The sequence below is a fragment of the Coregonus lavaretus genome, assembly GCF_964263955.1.
Source record: "Coregonus lavaretus genome assembly, chromosome: 8".
NCBI lineage: Eukaryota > Metazoa > Chordata > Actinopteri > Salmoniformes > Salmonidae > Coregonus > Coregonus lavaretus.
In genome coordinates, this window is record NC_139995.1 from 27,286,364 (window position 1) to 27,304,355 (window position 17,992).

General features: G+C 44.6%; 1 protein-coding gene across 3 annotated transcripts; it reads right to left on the bottom strand.

Annotated features, from left to right (window-relative positions):
* Nucleotides 1-1,359: 1,359 nt before the first annotated feature.
* LOC311133795 (protein Mdm4-like) lies at nt 1,360-16,770 on the bottom strand. 3 transcript variants are annotated; one of them, XM_084167367.1, is made up of 11 exons: nt 16,606-16,770; nt 15,970-16,063; nt 14,225-14,299; nt 13,989-14,122; nt 13,792-13,841; nt 13,187-13,251; nt 11,613-11,712; nt 9,771-9,931; nt 9,458-9,637; nt 6,397-6,465; nt 1,360-6,240 (listed from the first exon to the last, which is right to left on the bottom strand). In XM_084167367.1, the coding sequence occupies exons 2-11, from the start codon at nt 16,045-16,047 to the stop codon at nt 5,674-5,676; spliced, it is 1,479 nt and encodes a 492-aa protein (XP_084023493.1). In that variant the 5' UTR covers nt 16,048-16,063; nt 16,606-16,770; the 3' UTR covers nt 1,360-5,673. The 3 variants fall into 3 exon arrangements, with proteins under 3 accessions (XP_084023493.1, XP_084023491.1, XP_084023492.1); XM_084167365.1 differs by having other exon boundaries at nt 9,458-9,652; XM_084167366.1 differs by having other exon boundaries at nt 9,458-9,652; nt 15,970-16,066.
* Between the last annotated feature and the right edge of the window lie 1,222 nt (nt 16,771-17,992).

Consider the following 17,992-nt stretch of genomic DNA (forward strand, 5'->3'; position numbering starts at 1 on the left):
CGCCCCATGGGTCTCCCGGTCACGGCCAGCTACGACAGAGCCTGGATTCGAACCAGGATCTCTAGTGGCACAGCTAGCACTGCGATGCAGTGCCTTAGACCACTGCGCCACTCGGACAACCTGAACATGCTCAATACGTAACGCTCATTTATGTTTTCTGTTGCAAAATGTTTTGTTTTCCTAATGAACACAACCCAGGAGAGAAAGAGACAGAGAGGAGAGAGACAGGAGGGAGGGAGGAGAGACAGACAGACGTGAGGAGAGACAGACAGGAGGGAGGGAGGAGAGACAGACAGGAGGGAGGGAGGAGAGACAGTGCTGAGATGACGGGTGGAAGCATGGGTGCGGTGTTAGCTGGGATCAGGGGTGGCCGTCTTGCTGCACAGTCGACCCAGGAGGCTTGCCATCTGCAGTAGTGAGTTCACGCCCTCCGCCACCTTCATGTGGGTGTATCCTATCTCCTTGATGAACTCCAACTTGAGATACTCAGGCATCTGGAAAGTCTTACAAACTCTGAAGATGTTATGAGATGTTCGACGAGCAGGTGTCCATATACTTTTGGTAATGTAGAGTACCTCCATTTTTTAAAATATTTTTCTCCACTCCAAAAAAATATCTCACATGTATTTTGTTGTTTCCTGACAAAGTCAAATGAAATTTGATTGGTCAAAAACAAGTTTTTTCTGGAATAGCTTACCCATCTGGGACTGTCAGTATTGATGAGTCTCTCCATAGGACAGACATTTAACAGAGAGGGGACCTCCCTATGGAAGTGCCCATGCAACCTGGTGGGGATTTATTTTGGGACTCAGAACACACACAGTTTTATTAAACACTTCATAATGGGGCGGCAGGTAGCTTAGTGGTTAAGAGCGTTGTGCCAGTAACCGAAAGGTCGCTGGTTTTAATCCCAGAGCCGACTAGGTGAAAAATCTGTCGATGTTTCCTTGAGCAAGGCACTTAACCCTAATTGCTCCTGTAAGTCGCTCTGGATAAGAGCGTCTGCTAAATGACGTAAATGTAATAATGGCAATTAGTGAGGTTAAGTGGAGTGTGAGAAGTAACTTAAAGAGATTTTGCTGTCCGAGGTAGAGAGAGGGAGAGGGAGAGAGAGAGGGGCAGGTGGCAGGGCCGGTCCTGTCGTGAAGGAGAGGGTACAGGACAGCTGGACTGTCATACAATGACTTATTCTCCAGCCTCAGTGCAGCAGATACTGTACATCAACAGGTTTATTGTGTGTATGCACGCGTGTCGGAGCGAGATAATTATCCAATGATAATGGGATATTCATACTGTACTACTACCAGTAAACTGTCAGAAATAAACAGACATGTCAAAATAAGAGTAGTTGGCCTACACAATTAGTTGTACTTGTTACTTTATTCATAATACCGCACTACAAACAGAATTAGAACGAGCATAACTAACCTTCCAATTCAAAGCAATGTTCCATGACATGAGGACAGGCAACCATATTGGGTATACCATGTTCTTCTGGAATGTTCCGTTGCATTCATGCTTATCACAGCTCTCCGGATTTGATGCCTTTCTCAGTATTCAACAATCACAACAATGACACATTCTGATGTGCCTCCATGTTAGGTAGTAGGTTAGAGCTCTGTGGCATATGAGTAGGGCAATACAAGGGGATCAAAGCAGGGTTCCTTTACAATATAGCAGATCTAATATAGCTTTAATACACATTGCTAGTATAATTCTCACACCAGCACAGTTCTGGGTTTAGTCTCACACTATCAGCCATACTCTATGTAGATTATAACATGTCTAATACTATACAGCTGCAATGGGCGAGAGCTGTTGGAGCACTGAGGACCACTGCTATCTAACACCACCTGGAGGCAGAGGGAATAAGTACAAGTAAAGAGATGAACAGTTGTGGAAGGTAAGGCCATTCCCTTCAGTCAGGCAGAGCACGGCTAGGACAAGGAATAAAGAGCTCTCTGTACAAGTGCGTGGGCCAGTATGTTTCGGAGTAGGCCTGACAGTGTCTGTTATAAGCAGCAGAGACTGGAGAGGACAGGTCACATTGTTACAGGTCACCTGCCTGCAGCCTGCCATCCACACACTGAGGGACAGTTACCAACTAGGTCAGAAAGGAGGACCCTCACAAAAGCATAACAGAAAACAGCACTGTGCACACAGAGGAACAACACATCACTTTCAAGCAAACAATGTCAGAATCAATATCAATTGAAACCAAAAATCATTTCCATAATAACATACAAACACGCAAAAAACAATCATTACATTTGGCAGTGAAACGCTTCCCTTAAACAGAACTCTACAAGCACACTCATATGCACCTTCATGGGGAAAACCCCAAACACGTCTTTATCTACATTAGAATGATAGAGGAAACGCTTTTGGCCTCCAGAAACAAAGAGCCTGAGTATTACTGTGCATTTCCACGTGTACAAAGTTTGCATCTAGAAATAGAAGACAAAGCTAAATACACCTTTACCGTCATCTATATAGCTTTATTCACACCTTAAGATCTTGTAATTTTATATTTTGCCTTTAGTCCTACCTTTAAAAAAGGGGCAATCTGCAGTTGCTACAACTTTATATGGGGATTTATAAATTAATGATATGTATTGATTTTTGAAGAATATAAATTAAATGCCTCATATGGCATACCCCATCAGAACCCCCAAAATAAATCATTTTACTCCAATGTTTGTAAACAAAGTCAATTTAAACAAGCACTGTATCGCCTCAAAACATGGTTAAACTATAATTTTGATATCATGGATGGTCAGTCCTTCTGTCCATCCACGGTCAGCTCCATTTATGAATTTGAGCGGTTACATTTCTCCTGACCAATCCCTCAACTTTTGACAGAAACAGTGGTGGGGAAAACACTGTTATTGTTTCAACTGCAATTGCCGCTTTAATGTTTTATTTCTTCTAACTATCAAGTGGCAAACTTAGCACAGGCGAAAAGGCTTAGCGAGCCTGTATTCTGTGGAGTAGTGTACACCTCCATCCCTACTGTCCCAACACTCATTCATCTGATTTAATGTAGGATATCGGAAGAGGTTAACAAAAATCATAAAATAAAACATATTTTGGGAGGAATTAAAGGATGCCAAATACTCCTGATATCAATAACAACACCTCTTAAAACAGGAAAATAATGAATCATTGGTCTAAAGAAATTGCCATTTGTTTCCACTACAGACAAAAGAAACCAAGTTCAAAATCACTGCACAAAACTGGGAGGATTTAAAGCGAGCAGAACTAGAATTTAAGCAAATTGGCAATTGTGAATATTTATTTTAAGATTCATATTTAAGACCAAAAAGGAAATACTTATCTGGAAAGGAAAAATGGCAGCCCTTGCGAGTAGGTACATTACATGACCAAAAGTATGTGGACACCTGCTTGTCGAACATCTCATTCCAAAATCATAGGCATTAATATGGAGTTGGTCCCTCCTTTGCAGCTATAACAGCCTCCACTCTTCTGGGAAGGCTTTCCACTAGATGGTGGAACATTGCTGCGGGGACTTGGTTCCATTCAGCCACAAGAGCATTAGTGAGGTCGGGCACTGATGTTGGGCGATCAGGCCCGCAGTTGGTGTTCCAATTCATCCCAAAGCTGTGGGAGGTCAGGGCTCTGCAGGCCAGTCAAGTTCTTCCACACCGATCTTGACAAACCATTTCTGTATGGACCTCGCTTTGTGCACGGGGTCATTGTCATGCTAAAACAGGAAACGGCATTCCCCAAACTGTTGCCACAAAGTTGGAAGCACAGAATCGTCTAGAATGTCATTGTAGCGTTAAGAATTCCCTTCACTGGAACTAAGGGGCCTAGCCCGAACCATATTAAAAAAACTGCCCCAGACCATTATTCCTCCTCCACCAAACTTTACAGTTGGCACTATGCATTCCGGCAGGTAGCGTTCTCCTGGCATCCACCAAATCCAAATTAGTCCGTCTGAGTGCCAGACGGTGATGCGTGATTCATCACGCCAGAGAACGCGTTTCCAACGCTCCAGAGTCCGATGGCGGCGAGCTTTACACCACTCCAGCCGTCGCTTGGCTTTGCGCATGATGATCTTAGGCTAGTGTGCGGCTGCTCAGCCATGGACGAACAGTTCTTGTGCTGACATTGCTTCCAGAGGCAATTTGGAACTCGGTAGTGAGTGTTACAACTGAGGACAGACGATTTTTACGCGCTACGCGCTTCAGCACACGGCGCTCCCATTCTGTGAGCTTGTGTGGCCTACCACTTCGCAGCTGAGTCGTTGTTGCTCCTAGACATTTCCATTTCACAATAACAACACTTACAGTTGCCTTGGGCAGCTCGAGCAGGGCAGAAATTTGACAAACTATGACGTGCCACGTTGAAAGTCACTGAGCTCTTCAGTAAGGCCATTCTACTGCCAATGTTTGTCTATGGAGATTGTATGGCTGTTTGCTTGATTTTAAACACCTGTCAGCAACGGGTGTGGCTGAATAGCTGAATCCACTCATTTGAAGGGGTGTCCACATACTTTTGTATATAGTGTATTTCCTTATTGAAATGGGCTAATTTACAAAAACTCCACATTGTGGGCTCTAGACGTGCCTCTTCAACTATATTTCAGACTGGTTATCGTTAATATCAACTAATTTTTACTAACTAGCCTTTGAACAGAGGCAAATACATTTATCTGAGCAGTACATTCCCTTGCATTGTGAGTACAAGGACAGTAAGACAAAGCATTCTGATCAGTGCTGCAGGGTAAAGACTTCTCCCTGGGGGTATGTATACTATTGAAAAACAATGACAATGGGATAAAAAGGAGATGTTTCTTATTGATTTATCTTGAAAATAGGCCTTGCAACCAAAACGTTGTCAATAAATCAGATTTTTTTTAAAAAGTATGTATCGAAAATCTCCTTTCGATCCCCCTTGTCTTCGTTTTTCAAGAACACACTAACAAAACACTGCAGAGAAATGATAAAAGAAAAACAAAGGACCAAACAGGAGAAGAGGAGGACCACCAAAGCATTGAGGCACTGAGGCTCCATGAATACACATGGCAATGAGAATTCATACCTGCACTCACTGGAGGAGCTGTAGTCAGCCAGTGTGTAGCTAGCTTACCATCTTAACCTAGGGAGAGAAGAGCGGTCTTTAAGGGATAAAACATAGCGTATGGCAGCAAACACGTCAGCAGCCTGATAACTGGCAGAAAGCATTTTCTGGACACTTACAACAGCGGCCAATAGGAAACAAATGTCCACAGGTCTTCTGTCGGGAACAAAAACGTAAGTCTCACATATCGTTGTCTGTCAAAATTAACTTCAATGACAGCTGCGTTTTCATATGTACAGTGCTGCTTGGCCCTCAAATAAATAAATACCTAGGATGTTACATTTAGTGGCAAATGACTTTCATGAAATGTGGCACAGAGAAAAGTATATAGTTGGATACTTCAAGAAATAAATTGCTGGGTTTGTACCTTCCATTACTAGCGCCATAGCTCAGAGGCAGTGTGATGCAAACACAATACAAGGCAACAGAGAGCAAAAGGGAACATGCTCTTCTAAGTGCTACACTCTGTGTGTCTCTGGGGCGTATGAGTGGGTTTTGATGCAAGTGATTGTGTCTTTTTCCAATTTTAAATAACCTTGTACATTACGTCTGTGTGTTCCAATCCTCTCAGGCTATGAATGTCTTTATAACCTTCTGTATGATCTGTCCACAGCCGGGACATGGAGCGTGGAACTTGTGGAGCCTCCTGGCGCAGGAGAAGCAGGTTAGCAGGTGAGCCGTGCGGCCGTGTATAATACTCCCGTTACGCGGACGCATCCGACACAGCTTACAGGGCTCCAACAGAGCCTCGGGCCTAACCTCCACTTCCATCCCCAGGCTTTCCTGACTCTCTCCCCCAGAGAGCTGCTCCTCCCTGGGCAGGCCGCGCGGCCTGGGACCCTTGCCCTTCCCTGGAACCCCGGGGGGCAGCGGGCGGTCGGGGGTGGAGTGGGAGGGCAGGATGACTGGGTCGGACACGGTCCTGAGGCAGTCTGGGACATCGATGCCTGTGTCGCTTTCCTCCTCATCGTCGCGCGGGGCCAGAGAACTGCATGCTGGGATGTCGGGGACGGAGAGTGAGTGGACCAGCCGTGGGACGTCTTTGTACCAGTTCTTGCGTAGAGCCCAGCAGCGTACGCAGTAGCGCTGGAGAGGAGAGTTGTACTTCCTGCACTCTGTACACTGCCATGCATCCTGAGAGAGAGGGTTAGAGAACATGTTAGACAAGAGGCAGCTACAAGGAACTATCAGTGTCATGTGAGACAGAGACAGTCAGACAGAGGGAGACAAAGTAGAGCGAAAGAGAGAGAGAACGAGACAAAAAGATGGAAAACAGAGATGGAGACGGACCTGTGTAGAGATCTCTGTATCCGTATCGTCACTCAGACACTGCGAGTCTTCATCTGGCTCCTCCTGCATCTGAGGAGAGACGAGAGACACTCATCAGTCACATAAACCACATTTCCATACAGTTTTTATGAGAGTAAAGTCATACCGTATAAAAATCATGACAGCTGTGTTCGGTTACATTTTATAATTGCAGACAACATTTATACGTTCGGCGTGGTGGGATCTTTTTGTGTCAAATGAATTAATGCTAGAAATGGCGGTGTAAACGCCTTTATGCGCAACTATTGATATCATAACCATCATATCGAAGTAAACTTTGAGTCACGCGATGATATGGTGTGTGGTCCTCCCACTACGACTCTGGAAACCAAGCAGTTTATTAGGCTACAGATGAAATAAGTTATGATGAACTTCACAGGGTGGTGAAAGTGCACAGTGATCTTGATGCTCCTTTCCAATAAATATCGAGGGTCTTATTCTGGTGACATGATGATCGATGCCTGACCGCCGTTTGACAAATACTCTTCGTCTTATCCATAATAATCTCATCATGTAGATAAGCCTACCCGCAATGTATCTGGGAACTGTTGGCTAGAGCGCACGTGCCAAGACCAGAGTAGGAACATTTGCTATTTAATGCAAATGTTTGTGACAAAACTATCGGTAGAGTTGAAAATGCGATGGAAACACATTGAGCTTTAGATTTTTAATTGGTACATGAAAACGTAAAGAAACTGAGGAAAAAAAGTACATTGTGTGCACTACGTCATCAAGAACTTATTTTTTCATCCACAACAAGTCAGTTTGATGGAAACACCACTGGTGGGAAAATGTGCATATTTTCTTTATGCGGATTTTAGAATATTCGCATGAAAATCTATCGCTAATTGGATGGAAACCTACCCAAACCAAAAACCGTGGATAGATGGCAGCATTCGCGCAAAACTGAAAGCGCAAACCACTGCATTTAACCATGGCAGGGTGACAGGGAATATGGTTGAATACAAACAGTGCAGTTATGCCCTGCGTAAGGAAATCAAACAGGCAAAAACGTCAGTACAGAGAAAGTGGAAACGCAATTCAACAGCTCAGACACGAGACGTATGTGGCAGGGTCTACAGACAATCACGGATTACAAAGGGAAAACCAGCCACATCACGGATACCGACGTCTTGCTCCCGGATAAGCTAAACACCGTCACCTGCTTTGAGGATAACAGTGCCACCAACGCGGCCCGCTCTCCAGGACTGTGGGCTCTCGTTCTCCGTAGCCGACATGAGTAAGACATTTAAGCGTGTTAACCCTTGCAAGGCTGCCGGCCCAGACAGCTTCCCTAGCCACGTCCTCAGAGCATGCGCAGACCAGCTGGCTGGAGTGTTTACGGACATATTCAATTTCTCCCTATCCCAGTCTGCTGTCCCCACTTGCTTCAAGATGTCCACCATTGTTCCTGTACCCAAGAAAGCAAAGGTAACTGAACTAAATGACTAATCGCCCTGTAGCACTCACTTCAGTCATCATGAGAGGCTAGTTAAGGATCATATCACCTCCTCCTTACCTGACACCCTAGACCCACTTCAACTTGAATACCGCCCCAATAGATCCACAGACGATGCAATCGCCATCGCACTGCCCTATCCCATCGGGACAAGAGGAATACCTATGTAAGAATGTTGTTCATTGACTACAGCTCAGCCTTCAACACCTTAGTACCCTCCAAGCTCATCATTAAGCTCGGGGCCCTGGGTCTGAACCCCGCCCTGTGCAACTGGGTTCTGGACTTCCTGACGGGCCGCCCCCAGGTGGTGAAGGTAGGAAACAATACCTCCACTACGCTAATCCTCAACAAAGGGGCCCCACAAGGGTGTGTGCTCAGCCCCTTCCTGTACTCCCTGTTCACCCATGACTGTGTGGCCATGCACGCCTCCAACTCAATCATCAAGTTTGCAGACGACAACAGCAGTAGGCCTGATTACCAACAATGACGAGACAGCCTACAGGGAGGAAGTGAGGGCCCTGGGGGAGTGGTGCTGATCGTGGACTTCAGGAGACAGCACAGGGAGTACGCCCCCATCCACATCGACGGGACCGCAGTGGAGAAGGTGAAAAGCGTCAAGTTCCTCGGCGTACACGTCGCTGACAATCTGAAATGCTCCACCCACACAGACAGTGCGGTGAAGAAGGCGCAACAGCGCCTCTTTAACCTCAGGAGATGAAAAAAATTCAGCTTGGCCCCTAAGACCCTCACAAAACTATTACAGATGCACCAGAGGATTCTGGCGGGCTGGATCTCCGCCTGGTACGGCAACTGCACCACCCGCAACCACAGGGCTCTCCAGAGGGTGGTGCGGTCTGCCGAACGCATTACCGGGGGCAAACTACCCGCCCTCCAAGACACCTACAGCACCCGATGTCACAGGAAGGCCAAAAAGATCATCAAGGACATCAACCACCCGAGCCACAGCCTGTTCACCCTGCTATCACCCAGAAGGCGAGATCAATACAGGTGCATCAATGCTGGGACCGAGAGACTGAAAAATAGCTTCTATCTAAAGGCCATCGGACTGTTAAATAGCCATCACTAGTCGGCCTCCCCGCAGTACCCTGCCCTGAACTTAGTCACTATCACTAGCCGGCTACCACCCGGTCACTCCACCCTGCACCTTAGAGGCTGCTGCCCTATCTACATAGACATGGAATCACTGGTCACTTTAATGTTAACATACTGGTTTTACTAATTTCATATGTATATATTGTATTCTACTGTATACCACTCCGACTTTGCTCGTCCTAATATTTCTATATTTCTTAATTCCATTATTTTACTTTGAGATTTCTGTGTATTGTTAGATATTACTGCACTATTGGAGCTTGGAACACAAGCATTTCACTACACTCGCAATAACATCTGCTAAATAGGTGTATGCGACCAATAAAATTTGATTTGATTCGAACCTAGCTATAGTCTGAAATAATACTCCATAGTACAAGAGCTATAAAGAGAAAATATCATTGTTCATGTACCACTCAACATAGGGACTACAGGAGAACACAGTCCTACCTCCTTATCAGCCTTTTCCTCTTTTCCTCCTCCCTCCTCTTCGGGTGGTGGCTCTCCCTCTCCTCCACTCCCTTCTTCCAGCACGGCCTCCTTCATTTCAACACTCACCTGTTCACTCCCCCCCTCTGTCAGGAACCACAGGTCGTCCGTCGTGTCCGACACGATCGCTGTGTCCTCATCCTGCGCAGGAGACAGCTGATCCCTCAGTCAGGATGTGTGTGACCTCATCACTGTATGACTATGCTCCCTGAGTTTATCCCCTTGACAAGCAAATAAACTGACTATAGTAAACAGCATTAACTATTTTTCTTACTTGATTAGTGTGGATGTCCGTAGAGCCGTTGCTTCTGCGACTGTAGTTGTTACGCAGATTACCAAGAAACCACCAGGGCAGCCCTGAGAGGTCCCACTCGTCAAGGGTGACGTCGAGCTTGGGCCGTTTGCAGGCCGACTGGGGCAAAGCATCTAAAGAGTCTGAGGGAGGGGCCACAGGGGGTTAGGACTCAAATAATATATCAGTTATATACAGTGGGGGGGAAAAAGTATTTAGTCAGCCACCAATTGTGCAAGTTCTCCCACTTAAAAAGATGAGAGAGGCCTGTAATTTTCATCATAGGTACACGTCAACTATGACAGACAAAATGAGATTTTTTTTTACAGAAAAGCACATTGTAGGATTTTTAATGAATTTATTTGCTAATTATGGTGGAAAATAAGTATTTGGTCAATAACAAAAGTTTCTCAATACTTTGTTATATACCCTTTGTTGGCAATGACACAGGTCAAACGTTTTCTGTAAGTCTTCACAAGGTTTTCACACACTGTTGCTGGTATTTTGGCCTATTCCTCCATGCAGATCTCCTCTAGAGCAGTGATGTATGTTTTGGGGCTGTCGCTGGGCAACACGGACTTTCAACTCCCTCCAAAGATTTTCTATGGGGTTGAGATCTGGAGACTGGCTAGGCCACTCCAGGACCTTGAAATGCTTCTTACGAAGCCACTCCTTCGTTGCCCGGGCGGTGTGTTTGGGATCATTGTCATGCTGAAAGACCCAGCCACGTTTCATCTTCAATGCCCTTACTGATGGAAGGAGGTTTTCACTCAAAATCTAACGATACATTGCCCCATTCATTCTTTCCTTTACACGGATCAGTCGTCCTGGTCCCTTTGCAGAAAAACAGCCCCAAAGCATGATGTTTCCACCCCCATGCTTCACAGTAGGTATGGTGTTCTTTGGATGCAACTCAGCATTCTTTGTCCTCCAAACACGACGAGTTGAGTTTTTACCAAAAAGTTCTATTTTGGTTTCATCTGACCATATGACATTCTCCCAATCCTCTTCTGGATCATCCAAATGCACTCTAGCAAACTTCAGACGGGCCTGGACATGTACTGGCTTAAGCAGGGGGACACGTCTGGCACTGCAGGATTTGAGTCCCTTGCGGCATAGTGTGTTACTGATGGTAGGCTTTGTTACTTTGGTCCCAGCTCTCTGCAGGTCATTCATTAGGTCCCCCCGTGTGGTTCTGGGATTTTTGCTCACCGTTCTTGTGATCTTTTTGACCCCACGGGGTGAGATCTTGCGTGGAGCCCCAGATCGAGGGAGATTATCAGTGGTCTTGTATGTCTTCCATTTCCTAATAATTGCTCCCACAGTTGATTTCTTCAAACCAAGCTGCTTACCTATTGCAGATTCAGTCTTCCCAGCCTGGTGCAGGTCTACAATTTTGTTTCTGGTGTCCTTTGACAGCTCTTTGGTCTTGGCCATAGTGGAGTTTGGAGTGTGACTGTTTGAGGTTGTGGACAGGTGTCTTTTATACTGATAACAAGTTCAAACAGGTGCAATTAATACAGGTAACGAGTGGAGGACAGAGGAGCCTCTTAAAGAAGTTACAGGTCTGTGAGAGCCAGAAATCTTGCTTGTTTGTAGGTGACCAAATACTTATTTTCCACCATAATTTGCAAATAAATTCATAAAAAATCCTACAATGTGATTTTCTGGATTTTTTTCCCTCAATTTGTCTGTCATAGTTGACGTGTACCTATGATGAAAATTACAGGCCTCTCTCATCTTTTTAAGTGGGAGAACTTGCACAATTGGTGGCTGACTAAATACTTTTTTTCCCCCACTGTATAGCCATGTGAGTGAGTTTACCTTCGTCAGGCTCCCGGGGTCGTCTCTGAGACGGGGTCTGCATGGGGAGGGCCTCGTCACTGGCCACTTCCAGGTCCGCCTTGGCCACTCCCCCACACACCTACACAAGTAGGAGGGGAGGAGAGGAGAGCCAATCAGATAACAGAGCAGAAACTGGGCACTTGGTGGAACCACAGCTCCCTCACAGCATGGCCTAGTGGTCAGGGTGAGGGTGGGGGGCAGGACAGTGGAGTAGGTCCATGGGTACTGGGGCAGTGGAGGGCCACATAAGGACTGACAGAGAGACAGACTGGGCAACAGAGCCACACATATTAAGGGCAAGGGTGAAAATTAAAGGAGACATAAGAGAGTGAAAACTAATCTGCCTAAATTATTCTGGAATCATACACATTTTGGGTGTTTGTATGAACCAGACAAGCATTAGTATGGACACACCACAACGCAGATGCAGCATTCAATCTTCCATAATCACACACAAGTTAAAATACTATTCAACACGATGCCGTGATTAGATGACAAGTGACTACACCTTTAATTGGTCTGCATGCATTTCTTGACGAAGAGGAGCCAGTCCTCCCACAGTCTTTATTTTTGTTATTTTTCAAATTGCAATACACAAGTACTGAGGGAATTGATATTTTTCATTTATAATATCAGTCAGTGATTTCTGCATGCCTCTTCTCAACAAAAGTTGCAGTCACAGATAATTACAAACCCAATGATCACTATCCATATGATCAACATTCATTCATTCATTCATTCATTATTCTCTAGTCATATCTCACTGTAAGCTCCCATATCCACTATTGGCCTAGAGGCAACTAATGCTAAGTGGAAACGAGATGTTGGGGAAAGAAACCATTGGGGTGTTGGTGAAGGGGGAGAAGGGCAGTTGGGGTGTTAGGGAGAAGGGGAAGTGGGGTGTGTGGTTTCGGTGGAAGAGAGAGGGGGCAGATTTTGCGTGGAGGGGCAGGTTTGGGAAGTTTGGGGAAGGGGCAGGTGTGGGGCGGGTAGAGAGAGGAAGGGGTAGATGGGGGAGTGGGTGTTTGGACCGAGACGGGATCAGGAGCTGTGTTCCTCCAGCAGGTTCGGGGCAGAGAAGAGAACTCTGAGACAGACAGAGACAGTGACTCTGCCCCCCATGCTCTGAGTGGTGCTGGTGGGTCCGGCAGTGTGGTGTGTTGGAGCTCCACCAGGCCAGGCCAGAGATGGGGATGTACAGAGACGGTGCCACTCTGTACACATAAACACCTGCGGAGACAGCGGCCCTCCCCTCCCCTCACAACACACAAGCTACTGGCTCAATAAACTTGGGAAAACAAATGAACTGCTCTACATTTTCAATGCAGCTAATCATTTTAAAACCCAGTTGATTGGATTCCAACTTTGATAATGGGGTTAATGAATAAAAAATCAGTTGGCCAGAACAATTGATATCTCAACAATGAAGCTGTGCGCATGGCTCATTACATTTTGAAGAGACTGACTGATTGAGCTACCCTGGGGGGTTGTGTGTGGTGAGGTGGTGGGCTTGAGGGTCCCTGTTTCTCCTGGGCACCATGCTTCAGCTTTACCTGACCGCGGTCCTCCACTCCGCCCTCTACACACTCACGTCCCACAGAAAGACTCTCTGCAGCGTCTGCGTTTCAGAATGAGATACAGTAACACACAAAACACACCCTGCCCTTTAATTAACACACTCCACACACACACACCCTATAGGTACACTGTAGCTCTGGTTTCTTCAAAGAATTCTGCCGGGCAAATGAGGAGTTAAACACCTCCACACATACACATCAAGAGAGATCCAGGTTTACAGTTTACACATGCACACCTTTCACCTCCAACCAGCAAGACTGAGCTTAAAGAGTAGATGACAATACAAATAGAGACTGATTCTTCACTGGTTGGTAAAACAATCATTATTATAGCTACAACATTCATTAAGATCCAATGTACATGAATCAAAACCTACAATTATATGATTTGACTGTACACAAGGAGAAAAAGAGACAATATGTAAATTGATTTCATATCAACAATCATCCCACACTCAATCCAGACAAAGCAGCATAGCATTAGTCTTTTTCAGCTGTTTCAGCCAGGATCATATTCAAATGCATCAAAATGTATTTTTAAAATGAAAATCTCACAAGCAATGGAGGCATCGATCACTTACCCGAACAATTCAGCACAACTAAATACTTCTTCAGCATCTCGTAGACTGGACTGCAAAACAGGACACATTTGATTAAATTGTAAATGTGTAATTGTAGACTCGACCTGAAGTGTTAAGTATACAGCATTAGTGTATTATGTACAGGGTAAGTATAATGTGTACTGAGCATGAGCCTGTGGGTGTGAGAGAGTGCTCACCTGGGGTTTTTGACGGAGAAGCTCTCGACCTCCAGCAGCTCTCCCAGTGGGTCGTCCTGGCAGTGCACTATGTGCTGCCTCTGTTTATCATACAACTGCTTCCCCATGATGTACTGGCCCAGGTAGTGCATCACCTGACACACACATTTTTAAAACAATTTGTGAAGTTAAGTTTTAATAAGTGCAATATAGCTTTATCTTATAGGGCTATTACCATGCCAAATGTGTCCACTCACCTCCTTGAGGGTAAAGATGTCCTCCTGGGCTCCAGCCACACGCAGAATCTGCAGGAGAGGGGCTTTGGGATGCACCTGCCACAGACATGACCTGCATTAGCTGCAGCAGGACCAGATACATTCTCTGTACCAAGGTTGTGTTTAATGTTGTTGTGACTTAGGTCAACATCAGTGGAGGCTCCTCAGAGGAGGAAGGGGAGGACCATCCTCAGTGAATTTCATAAAAATAGTAAAACATTTAAAAAGTTAATCCTTTTTAGATAAAACTATACTAAATATTTTCACATCACCAAATAATTGATTAAACACACTGTTTTGCAATGAAGGTCTACAGTAGCCTCAACAGCACTCTGTAGGGTAGCATCATGGTGTAGCCGGAGGACAGCTAGCTTCCGTCCTCCTCTGGGTACACTGACTTCAGTACAAAATCTAGGAGGCTCATGGTTCTCATCCCCTTCCATAGACTTACACAGTAATTATGACAACTTCCGGAGGACGTCCTACAACCAGAGCTCTTGCAGCATGAACTGACATGTCCACCCAATCAAAGGATCAGAGAACGAATCTAGTACTGAAAGAATTAGCTACAGCTAGCTAGCACTGCAGTGCATAAAATGTGGTGAGTAGTTGACTCAAAGAGAGAAAGACAATAGTTTAACAGTTTTGAACAATTTAGGAGAAGCGAGAGAGAGAGATGCATATGTCTGTTGTTTGCATGAACACAAGGAGAGATACAGACAGAGAGGTGATGGTGAAAGACGGATGCACAACTGAATGCATTCAACCAAAATGTATATTTTGTCTTAAAAAAAAGAAAAACTTTCACAGCTAGCAAATGAGCTAGCTAGCTTAGCCTACTCAAACAGAGGGATGCTATGTTAGCTAGTTGGCTGTCTATCCAACACAACACTGGAACTCTTCCAAGTCAAGGTAAGCTTTTGGATTTACTAAATTAGTGCCACCGGGGCTGCTTACTGACTGACTGACTTACACTAACGTTACTGCATGATTGTAGCAGGTTTACTGACGTGTTAGTTCTATTATCTATGTTGATTATGACGTTACTTTAGCAAGTATGGTGACAACGATGTAAGCTGTGTGTAGCGGTTATAATATGGTTTGGAAAGGTTTTTTCGCCTGCTCACATACAGCTGATGTGTTGTGCATTGAAGTCCACAAACCAAGGGAAAAGGTGAGAGGAGGAAAGCACATAGATGCAAGAAGGAATACAACGTGGCTGCTATGAAAGTGAACTGTGTTTACGTGTGATCAGGGGTGTATTCATTCCACCGATTTGGCTGTAAAACTTTTCTTAAACAGAAGCAAACGGAACGTAAATAAACATACCTAGATGTGCCCAATAGAAACTCTCGTTGCAACTGTTGGACTAATGATTACACCCTAGGTCAGCTAGATGCAGGCAAGAGTGTGCAAGGCGATATTGAATGTGTCACCTCAAATTTCTCTCGACCTGTGTGTACCTACGTTGTAAACTTTCATTCATAGGCTAGGTTGTAGCAACTTCATGATGGGTATTGGGAAAGTTCAAGTATCATGTAGTAGCCTAAACCTATCGATGTTATATTGAACTGGGTGAATGGAATATGAATGACAGTCATCCAATATGCTGTAATAGAAATAAGTCCATGCTCATGAGGAAAAAAAATCGTCCTCCCTTATCTTAAACTGCACCGACTGCCGCTGGTCAACATGCCTTCGGCTTGTGGTGGTGTAAATAAACTCACTTGACTCCCATCCCCAGGTAATATGCTGCATGCTGAGCTTGATGCTGGGTACTGCTGGGGTGACGGTAACGAGGTCATATTCAATAGGCAAAATCTGCTGGGGAAAAAACCGCAAGAATGGATATTAATGTTAACTATTCATTTCATACACACAACATCTTCTATTGATGGCACATAGCCACACACATTTTTTCGGAAAGAAAAACGTTGATTATTGATTAGCTAGCTAGTTAAAGCTAGCAGCTGCACGTCTTCAAGCTGTCAATTGGCCTTGGCTAACTACCTAACTAACAAGCCTCTGGAACACAGCTTGTATTGAGCCGCGCAGTCCGTAGCCAGCTAACGTCAGCTAAACAAACAGTATACTAGCATTCTATGAGTAGTTAGCGAGCTAACTTACTAGGAAACTAGATAGATAACATTGTGAGACCATAATAAAGTCGTTGGTCGCTTCCGCTTAACATAAATTAACAACTGGCAATAGCTATCTTTCCAACGCTTTAAATACAAATTCGATGCCATTCTGCATTTAATTTTAAACGACGTCAAATGGTTAGCTAGCTAGCTATAGCGAATACTAGATAGCTAGCTAACTCGACCACTTTGCTAGGTAGCAAACGGACGAGTGAAACTCACCTCAATGTATCGGCATTACTGCAACTTTGTCTAGCAAACTATCCTTCGTACCCGACAAATACTATCGTGTGTCATGAGAAATATAGCAATTTAACAACGCATAGACATATCGTGTGCTACCTAGTAGCCAGCTCCTCAACTGTTAGTACAACTTATAAAATTCAAATTCAGTATGGTGCACTGCACAACTTCCGGTACAATTGTCGCCATCTTCACTTGTCAGGCTGGTAGCTATAGTTTTTGTTCTTATAAAATAGCTAACAGTGGTTGTACGTTAGCTATATCCACAAAGATTTACCCACATCTACCTACTAGCTAACTGTTTTTGCTCAAACTTTCGCTTTCCCAAATATTTTTGGGGTATATGGCTTGCTTACTAAAGGTAACGCTTGGATATCCATACCATGCATGACATTCTGATGACACTCAAAAAGCACCAGCCAACTGATTGTAGTTTCACTGTTTCCACACAATTTTTGGGTCCATATATATTGTGTCAAATGTAGCTATCACAAATAATATTATTTGGCTTCTACATCTCTCTGGTGTATCTGACCTGATATGTTGTTCTTGTCTATTACTGTTCTGTACTTTGTCATGTATTTATTTGTACGTTTTATGTTGACCCCAGGAAGAGTAGCTGCTGCATGTGTAGTAGTTAATGAGGATCCTAATAAACTAAACCTGATGCACGAGTTCCTTTGAGAGGTGATTGTAAAGGAATTAACGCGTTATAGCATAATGCCTTCTTTGGTGAAGCAGGACCCAAATACAGTGGCTTGCGAAAGTATTCACCCCCCTTGGCATTTTTCCTATTTTGTTGCCTTACAACCTGGAATTAAAATTGATTTTGGGGGGGGGGGTTTGTATCATTTGATTTACACAACATGCCTACCACTTTGAAGATGCAACATTTTTTATTGTGAAATAAGACACACACAAAAAAACTTGTCAAAGTCAATACTTTGTAGAGGCACTTTTTGCAGCAATTACAGCTGCAAGTCTCTTGGGGTATGTCTCTATAAGCTTGGCACATCTAGCCACTGGGATTTTTGCCCATTCCTCAAGTCAAAACTGCTCCAGCTCCTTCAAGTTGGATGGGTTCCGCTGGTGTACAGCAATCTTTAAGTCATACCACAGATTCTCAATTGGATTGAGGTCTGGGCTTTGACTAGGCCATTCCAAGACATTTAACTGTATCCCCTTAAACCACTCGAGTGTAGCTTTAGCAGTATACTTAGGGCCATTGTCCTGCTGGAAGGTGAACCTCCGTCCCAGTCTTAAATCACTGGAAGACAAACAGGTTTCATTCAAGAATTTCCCTGTATTTAGCGCCATCCATCATTCCTTCAATTCTGACCAGTTTCCCAGTCCCTGCCGATGAAAA

What these genes read in the sequence shown, in the direction of transcription:
- LOC311133795 (XM_084167365.1), bottom strand. Translation starts at nt 16,047, where the DNA reads ATGACCTCGTTACCGTCACCCCAGCAGTACCCAGCATCAAGCTCAGCA. An exon ending in TTCTCCGTCAAAAACCCCAG is followed by an intron (nt 13,842 to 13,988) that starts GTGAGCACTCTC and finishes CCTGTTTTGCAG; the next exon opens with TCCAGTCTACGAGATGCTGA. An exon ending in ACCCCGGGAGCCTGACGAAG is followed by an intron (nt 9,932 to 11,612) that starts GTAAACTCACTC and finishes CCCCTCCCTCAG; the next exon opens with ACTCTTTAGATGCTTTGCCC.